Below are 9,229 nucleotides of genomic sequence, written 5' to 3' on the forward strand. Positions count from 1 at the left end.
ATTTTGCTAATGGAAGTTGGGTGTAGTGTACTGCTCAAACAGATGCTTCTTCTCAGTTGGAGGTTGAAACTCGTGCAATCCTATTGGCCTTATCTTAGGCGAATCAATCCTCTTGGAAGGAAATTCACATTTTCTCTAATTCTCAATGGTTTTAACGAATTTTTCGTTCTTTCAAAAAAAAAAAAAAATAGCAAAAAGCAAGACTTAGAATAATTTTTAATATGATTAACTGTCAAGTTATCATTCGACCTATAATTGAAGTATTGGCCAAAAAGTGAGCTTGGGATATCTCAATTTATTGAAAAATAGTTTAACCAAAGTTCAACACAGGGAATCAATTTGATTTATTTTGCAAAATATAAAGTCTAATAATTGTTTTAATAAAATGATATAGCCAATTATGTATTCAAGTTAAATATAGGTTTCAAATTAGTATTTTTCCAGAAATAATATAACTCATAAAAATACTCAAATATCCTTTTTGATGAGAAAATTCTCCAAAAGAAATAGTAGAAAACATTTTTTGGAATTGCCAAAAACTAATACAAAATTTTAAACACTATCAGTATTTGGTTAGAAGGAATGAAAATATAAGAATAGAAATGAGAATAGGAATAAGAATAGGAAGAAAATGGAATAAAATTTAAAATGCGTAAAAAAAATTGATAAAAAAATTAGGAAATTTTTTCTCATTATGCATTAGAATGGTCTTTGCTTTTATTTTAAAATGGAATAGTCATTCTACTAAAATAGTAGAAAGGTCATTCCATTAGAATGACATTCGAATACTATAATATACAACCAAATAAAAAAATAAAATAAAAATTGTTTTCTTATAAAATATTCCATAATATTCTATTTCATTACCTGCAACCAAATGCTACCTAAACTAATTATAAAAATACAGCATTACTTCAAACAAATACAGCAATAAAGAAAAAGATTCCATAACAAACTTAAAACAAAAATGAGAAAAGCGACGAAATTATATTTATGAAAAAGGAGAAAAGCTATAGAGTAGTACTCTTATCGGTTTTTAACACTTTCGAGTTACCTAATGAAATTGGGCTTGCACGACAAGAGCCCACGAATACAAATAGTGAATCAAGCCAGGGCCCAGGCCCAACTAAAACCACGTGCCTACCAAGGACACACGTGCAAAGTCTGATTCGCTCCAAATTAGGGTTTTGGGGACTGAGGTATATTACTTGAGCTAAATTTTCAAGGCTTCAACCTCCGTCTTCGTCTACATCTTCCAAGCAGGAAAAACCCTAATTTACAGAAATGGGTAAGATAAACGAGATCCATTTCCTTAATTCTTCTCTCATTCATTATCAATCTGATTGATTTTTCGTTTGACCGTTTTAATTTTTTGTGTTTGTTAAAGCGAGGATTAAGGTTCACGAGCTTAGGACCAAGAACAAGGCTGATTTGCAGAGCCAGTTGAAGGATCTGAAGGCTGAGCTTGCTCTTCTCCGGGTCGCTAAGGTCACTGGCGGTGCACCTAACAAGCTCTCCAAGATGTAACATTTCTTTCTCGTTATTTTTACTTTCAAATGTTTGAATGTATCAAAGTATGGATGTTGATGATTTATTCCCATAATGTATTTGAATATTTTTCTGTGTGGGTTGTAGAAAGGTGGTGAGGCTTTCGATTGCACAGGTTTTGACTGTGATTTCGCAGAAGCAAAAGGCTGCTTTGAGAGAAGTATATAAGAATAAGAAGCTTTTGCCGCTCGATCTGCGTACAAAGAAGACCAGGGCTATCAGGAGGCGTCTCACCAAGCACCAGGTAAGATGCTTTAATTGAACTTATTTTCTCTGCATTTTAATTTGTATATATACATATAAATATTGTTATATATGAACAATAAAACCACATAGCAGAAAATTTTGATGTATACATAGGTTTAGAACATGTAAATAGTTAATGAATGTATGTAGTTTATGATACTATTATTATTGCACCACTATATGATATGCCAATTTGTTTATATGTCCAATTAGAAGAAACTGGCTAGAGTTGATCTTGATGCATTTTGGAGAATTGGTATAAACCTACATATTTGTGCTTATTTTTTCCCTTTGTTTATAGATAGATAGCTTCACAGTTGGGGCAGGGTTGAAATTCGGGTATGTGTTTAAAAAGATCACTTTTTTTCGTGACTTCGTAATTGAAGTCATTAGTATGGTTTGCTAGGTCTACTGTTACTGGAAATTCTACCTCAGCTTTGCTGATTGTGATCTGTGGTTTGAGAATCCTAAATTTTCTCTTTAACTCTCGTGAATTCCTGAAGGTTGAATGAAAGAAAAATAAACTTACTTGTTATCTGAAATTTGTTACAACTACTTAAGGTACAACTCACTCTCAAAAATAGGAGTTTACAAGTAGTTATAAACCACCAACCAATCCCACTCTTATTTGATGTCAGATCCTACCAATACACCCCCGTAGAGCCGTCATCCACGGCGGCCCACTGCACACTGACCAGTTATTTTAGATCCATTTCACTTGATTTTTGGTTATTCTTTGTATTCATAAGATAACCGAAGAATTCTAGAAGTATTCAAACTTGTAAACTTACTGTTATAGATATTCAAGCTGATTAGTCAAGCTTATTGCCATGCCTTCAAAAGAATTTAGGGTTTGATTAAAGATCTAGATACATATGTATGTTATCATATCAAGATTATCTATCTAAGGAGAGCTCAGGGAAATTCTTGATTCCAAATACCAGAAGACAGAAAAATAAAATGTAAAATCTTTCTAATTTGAAATGACTAGCATTTTTTAGTCCAAATTTGTATTTGAGAATTACAACGTGATCTTTTAGTTGCCAACGTTATGTGACTAGGTTTAAAGTTTTTTCTTTTTTAAAAAATTTCTAAAAGCTCTCCCAAGAGCTCCTTTAAAATAAAGATTCTTTAAAAATTTAAAGAACAATGGAGCAAAAACACCTTCCAACAAATGATGTTAACTCTTCTGTTTTAAAGTATCCCTATTTTCTTCAAATGCTTCTCTACATGTAGAGAAGATGTAGAGAAGCACTATTCATCCTTTAAACATATTTTAATAATATTATAACTATTTTTTATTCTATTTCTATTAATGTATTATATATATAAAAAAATATATTATTTTCGTGATGTAGTAATATAAAGAAAGTGGTGTTTTCGTGATGTATTTTAAAAGATAGAGAAGAAAAGTTGTTGGGAGTGCTCTAATATCTTCTTCATTTTGTTGTAGTTGCTGAGTGTTTTCTTGTTTAATGCAGTTGTCATTGAAGACCGAAAGAGAAAAGAAGAGAGAAATCTACTTTCCAATGAGGAAGTACGCTATCAAGGTGTAATGTTAGATCTTCTTGGGAAGTTCTTAACATGTTTTCATCCATTTCTAGGATATACTTTTAAAATGTTTTTTTAGCTGCTTTTCAAATTTAATCATTGGGGACAGTATCATCACCATTGAGTTTTTGGTTTTTCCTTTGTTCAGTTATATGCATCCTATGTAGTACTACTACTACTTCAATTATTGGTTTTAGTCTCAACAAATTCTTAATGTGTTACTTTTGGGAACTACTCTGTTCTTCCTTCCTCCTTTTATAGCATCATATCTATTCGGTAATTAATTTGATCAAAGCTCAGTTTGTCCAGAAAAACAGAATTGAACTAATATTTATTTATTATTATTATTTTACTTAACAAAAGTAACTATGCAATCATAAAGTTAAAATAGAGTGAAATAACAAATTAAAATTGTTAAAAACTTATTAATGAGCAGTATAGTTTTTATAATTGTATGGGTGTGATTAATTAAAGAGACTATTAAGAATGGGATGGTTGTGTATAGAAGAAAAGTGATGAGATGGTTGTGTTGTGTGTATAAGAGAAGAATAGGGAGCAATGATGAAATGAGAGTTTTAGAGACTCTTCTACGCTTTTGATGTATGTTTATGTGCCTCCTCAACTTTCCTTTTATAGAATCTAAGCATTTAGTCTACCCTACATACAACTTTTTCGGCCAATTACACTAATTTTATCTCTTTATCAACTTGTCGATCAACAAAATAATCTTCCATTCGTAATTAAATATTTCAGCCAAAAATTGTTATTGAAGGTAATTACTTTTCCTATTATACCATACACATTTCCCATAAATTACATTGTTTATTTATTTATTTTTTTTGAATGAAAATTACTTTGTTTATATTTATATATAGAGTGAGATTCCATTGAATGGAATCAAATGTTTATGAGTAGCCAACAAGTAAATAAATACACATTAAATTAAATCAGTAAAAATGGAAGAAAACATAAAACAGTCGACCACAGTGGGAGTCGAACCCACGACCTTTTGATCCGAAGTCAAACGCGCTAATCCACTGCGCTATGCGGTCTTATATTGACCATAGCAAGTATATTAGCTATAGTATGTAATGTTTTAAATACATATAGTTATAGATTGGAAATCATTCTTTTAATCTTACATTAATGTGGATTTTAAATATCCGAATTGATGATCTAATATGACCCCTTTCCCAAAGATATATATATATGCATGATTTTCCTTTTATGTTAGGCCCCATAGTATATATATATGCCTAGATTAACATCACTATCAATCCACCCAATAAGTTAGTTTTAAAAAATGTCACAAAAATATCGTTGATGTAACATACATGCATGCAGCATGCATCAACATCATAATTCATGGTTTATGAAATCATAGGTATTACAAAATCAATATATAGTCAAAAGACTCAACTCGAGTATCTATATATGATTACAGCAACGTTAGCAAACGCGTTTAATTGTATTTTTCTAATTATAATATATGGATGTTATATTATATAATTAACTAGTAATTATTTTGTTCATTTGTCTTGTAGTAATACATATATAAATATAATATAGTGTTAATTGGTTTAATTATAGTATCTTATACAGTATATTGACTGTCCAGATGATGAAGATGGGTATTAATTGGACGAAAATAATCAGTGTATGTCGACTCAATTTTGGCCTGCCCTGCCGCTTCAAATAGTTTTTTACCCTTTATTTTATAATTGTATTTTTTGCATTTTTCTTATATATTTTTTTAAAAATAGTTTATTTTAAGAGTACTGTTACAGTGTTACTATTTCATTTTTATCATCTTACTGTATATTGAAATATAATAAATAAATTGAGAAATTTATGTACCTAAAGGTTGTTATGGTATAGATTGTTTCAGCATTTAAAAAAGTTTTTTAAACTTATTTTTTTTAATGATCGTATCTATTTAGATCATTAATTTGTAAATTTTAAAAAAGTTTTAATCGAACAATTAATTACCAAAAGGCATAAAGAAAATAGCAACACGTGTGACAAAATATGTAAATATTACTTTTGACATTGTAAATTATTTAATTTTTTAAAAAATTTAAAAGTAGTCTTAAATAACTACCATGAAAAAAATTGAATTAAAAATTCTCTTAAATAATAAAACAATTAGAAAATATACCAAAGTATCTTTTTAGAGAGTAAATCACCCTAAAATAAATAATTATATAAAGAGGAAAAAGGTATACGTTGAGTGTCTCCAATTTAATTCGTTTTCGAAGTTGGGTTGAAAAGGACTTTGAGGTATCATAATATTCCAATCCAAATGTTCAAGTAATATAATTAATGTTATTGAATTAATATATTCCCATGTAGATAGATTAGATATACCATCAAAAGAGAGGTAGTGGAAATGGAATTATAAGGGAAATTGTTGTGCTCTCTCATTCCCATCTACGCGGTGTTACGTACACATATTATTGTTTCTTGGTTCTTTCTCACAAGTCACATTTTTTACCAAAGTACTAGGAATTCCTATCATTTTTTCTTAATGAAAAGAGAGGTTTTCATTAGTCAAGAAACAATCAACTACTAAAAGAGAAATAACAACTCAGAGACTATCGTTTTTAAGTATGATATTGTTCACTTTAGGTCTAAGCCTTCACAATTTTTTGTTTGGATATCTTTTTAAAAAGCCTCGTACTAACAAAAATATGTCCATTCTTATATATTCATGATCTTTCTTATATTAAGCAAATGTAAAATTTTATTTGCATTCTCAACAAATATGATCAGAGAGATAATAAGAAGTTCGAGCAAAACAATGAATAATCTTTATTGCATTAACCATAATCTCACAATTCGATTCAAGAACACCAAACTTTTGACCAACTCAAAGCTTTTTAGAGAACCAAAGAAATCTTTTATCATTCCGGGCCTTCCATATAGCCCAATATATATATATATACCAATTTCTATCGTAAAAATTACATTGTATATTCATTTTATTTTGTTTGTTTTCATTTTTATTTTTATATTTTTTAAAACATACTTTTATAAACTATGTCTCTACACTTAAATGGAAGATAAGGCTATATTAAACAATCTACTCGTAAAAGTGAGTAGATTTTAATGAAATATAATATAAGAGTATTTTTAATTAATAAATAAATAAAAAAAAATATCACTCAACTTATCCCAATATCATGCCTTATATCCACTTGAGCCCGACAGCTTTCAGCAAAGCCACGTTCCACCAACGCATGAGTGATAGTTTCAGGAAAAATCCATATTACATGTAGTACCCGGTAAAAATATACATATATTTTAAATTTTATTTGTTATACAATTTGTGTGAGAATAAATATTTATTTATTTCTACTAATAGTGAATAGAGACTATTGCTTAGAATAGTATTGATAGATTTCTAAACATAGTTGAAATTATAATAAGTGTCAGGGTAAAATTATGGTGTTTTTACGAATTAGGATAATTACTCAATTAAAGCCCAATATGAAAGTCTATTAGAGTTTTATAGATTATTTAGTGGGTTTAATTTATTGTATGAGTGCATTAAATAACATTATAATGGAATTAATGTCACAAAAATTCGTAGGTTTTGATAAATTCGCAAGATTAAAAACTGTTTTACTAAAATGATCATATCTAGAGTTTTAGAGCTCCGATTGAGGTGATTCCAGTCGCATTGGAAAGATAATTCAAAGATCTATAAATTTTGTAGAAATAGTTATATCATAATTCGGAATTTTTCTAGGTGAAAACTGAGCCTAAAGTTACGAGATAAAGGGCTTACTTTTAAAATTTAAAAATTAGATATTTGTTGATTTGATAATATTTTAGCATTTTATTATATATTATTATTTTTAGTTAACCTAAACCTATCAGAATACGATATCTCATAATCTTTTTTATCAAACCCTAAACGTTTTATTTTTCCTCTCCAAACCAATTAGTCAAAGCCTCATTCTTCTTCATGGTTGCTACTCTCAAACCTTCCACAATTCTTCTTATTTTCTACCTTCATTCTTAAAGTTTTGGATTTATAATCAAGGCTTGCAGACTTGAGACATCAAATAGAAAGTTGTGAAGAGGTATGAAATATTTTCTTGCTCAATAATGCTAAATGTTATCTAGGGTTCGGACCTATTATATTTTTCGTTTTTAGAAAAAAAAACAAGTTTCAGTAAAGTGATGATATCTCTCTTGATATTGATCCGTTTTTAGAGATTTTTGTATCGTTGGAAAGCTTATTCGATTTCTCATAAGTTTTATGAAGAAACTTTTTGTTAATTCGAAGTCATACTATGTCAAAAAGTTAGTTTTATTCAATATCATGTGATTCGTTTCTTGAATCTTGTTCTTGCAAAATTGTTTTGGTAAAATTGTAATATCTCCTTGAATATAATCCCAATTTCAAAGATTTTTACATCATTGGAAAGGGAATTTAATTTCCTAAAACTTTGATGAAGATGTTATCTTCTAGTTCTGAACCATTCAATGTCAAAAGTTTGTATTTTTGCTAAGTCGTGTAATTCGTTACTCCATATTTCTTCTCAGAAACAGTTTCAGTAAAACAATCATAACTCCCTCAGTTTTAATCCATTTTTAATGATCTTTATATCATTGGAAAGATAATGTAATTTTCTATAATTTTTATGAAGACAACTTTCACTGAATTAGTATAGTTGTTGGTCAAAAATAGTGATATTTCTGCTGTACTGTAAGAGTACGAATTTTAATGTTAGGGCCTTGAACCATGTGTTGTTATAGGTAGTAATGACGAGATAACAAATCTTAAGCAGCGGGATTTGAGGATCTTATCCTCAACAAGAAAATTCATTGAGGTGCTTGGAGTAGCAAGAAGGTGTTCTTAACAACTGAGGTAAGAAGAGTGGACATCTGTGCACAGGGTGTATGTTGAAACATACAACTGTATTATGGGTTTGTATTTACATGTTTTATGGTAGATTGTTGTTTTATGCTAATGTTATTAGTGTGTGATAGTGATAAGGCTTTTGACTGTTTGTGTAAGGATAGCACTTATAGGATAGGTTTTCTGCTGCTGGTGTGAGCATAACACTGCAGGATATATTTTTGGCTGCTTGTATGGGTTTACTTGCAGGTTATCCTTTCATGGGTGAGTACAACTTGTGAAAAGGGATTGCCCTATTGGATGCCGAGTGTGAGAACAGCACAAGGCAGGGCAAGTTACACTTCATGTCTGATCAACATGAGTGGGAGTAGATTATCGTATGTGAGGACAATGTGCGATAAGATACTATGTGTTATGTGTGTGAGTATAGCATGCGTTAAGATTACGCTGTGATATGATGTTGTATTGTATGTAAGAATAATATGTGATATGACATGTTGTTATATGTATGCAGGTATGGTATGAATTGATTTGATGTTGTGATATTGTTATACTTATGACTATGTTATCTGGGTGGGGGGGGGGGGGGGGTTATGTCCTACATAGCTCTTCTTACTGGGCGTTAGCTCACGGGTACTCTGTGTGCAGGTAAAGGCAAAACTATACAGTGAGGGTGGCGAGCTCGAGGCATGGATTACATGTTAGGGGATTGTCACGATGTTTTGGTTTAAGAATATTTCTTTAAAGATTATGGCTCGATTACTTTTGTAAAAATTAATGTTTAAAAATTTGTAAATGAATCAAGTGTTTTTGTTTTAAAATAATGAGATCTCATGCTTTAATTGTTTTCAATAAATTAGTTTATTGTTTTTATTATAAATGGTTTTAAACGGACTAGTGAGTGTGACGTCTCGAGAAATCGGGTCGTTACATTACATAACGGTGAATGAACTTTTTTATTTAATAATAATAGAAACTGTTACTTTTTTTTTTTCAAAATTAAATATCTAATTA

The 9,229-nt window shown here is 29.8% G+C and overlaps 1 protein-coding gene and 1 non-coding gene across 2 annotated transcripts; one reads left to right on the plus strand and one right to left on the minus strand.

The window, feature by feature from the left end:
• Positions 1–926: 926 nt before the first annotated feature.
• Positions 927–3,552, plus strand: LOC115720936 (large ribosomal subunit protein uL29). The gene is made up of 4 exons (XM_030650148.2): positions 927–1,288; positions 1,388–1,523; positions 1,636–1,792; positions 3,276–3,552. Exons 1-4 carry the CDS (start codon positions 1,285–1,287, stop codon positions 3,348–3,350), a joined length of 372 nt encoding a protein of 123 aa, XP_030506008.1. The 5' UTR covers positions 927–1,284; the 3' UTR covers positions 3,351–3,552.
• A 771-nt stretch (positions 3,553–4,323) lies between these two features.
• TRNAR-UCG (transfer RNA arginine (anticodon UCG)) lies at positions 4,324–4,397 on the minus strand. Its single transcript has one exon. It is a non-coding gene; the product is annotated as a tRNA-Arg (tRNA).
• Positions 4,398–9,229: the final 4,832 nt, after the last annotated feature.

This window comes from Cannabis sativa, chromosome 2 (genome assembly GCF_029168945.1).
Source record: "Cannabis sativa cultivar Pink pepper isolate KNU-18-1 chromosome 2, ASM2916894v1, whole genome shotgun sequence".
Classification (NCBI taxonomy): Eukaryota; Viridiplantae; Streptophyta; class Magnoliopsida; order Rosales; family Cannabaceae; genus Cannabis; species Cannabis sativa.

What these genes read in the sequence shown, in the direction of transcription:
- LOC115720936 (XM_030650148.2), top strand. An exon ending in CCTAACAAGCTCTCCAAGAT is followed by an intron (nt 1,524 to 1,635) that starts GTAACATTTCTT and finishes TGTGGGTTGTAG; the next exon opens with AAAGGTGGTGAGGCTTTCGA. An exon ending in GGCGTCTCACCAAGCACCAG is followed by an intron (nt 1,793 to 3,275) that starts GTAAGATGCTTT and finishes TGTTTAATGCAG; the next exon opens with TTGTCATTGAAGACCGAAAG.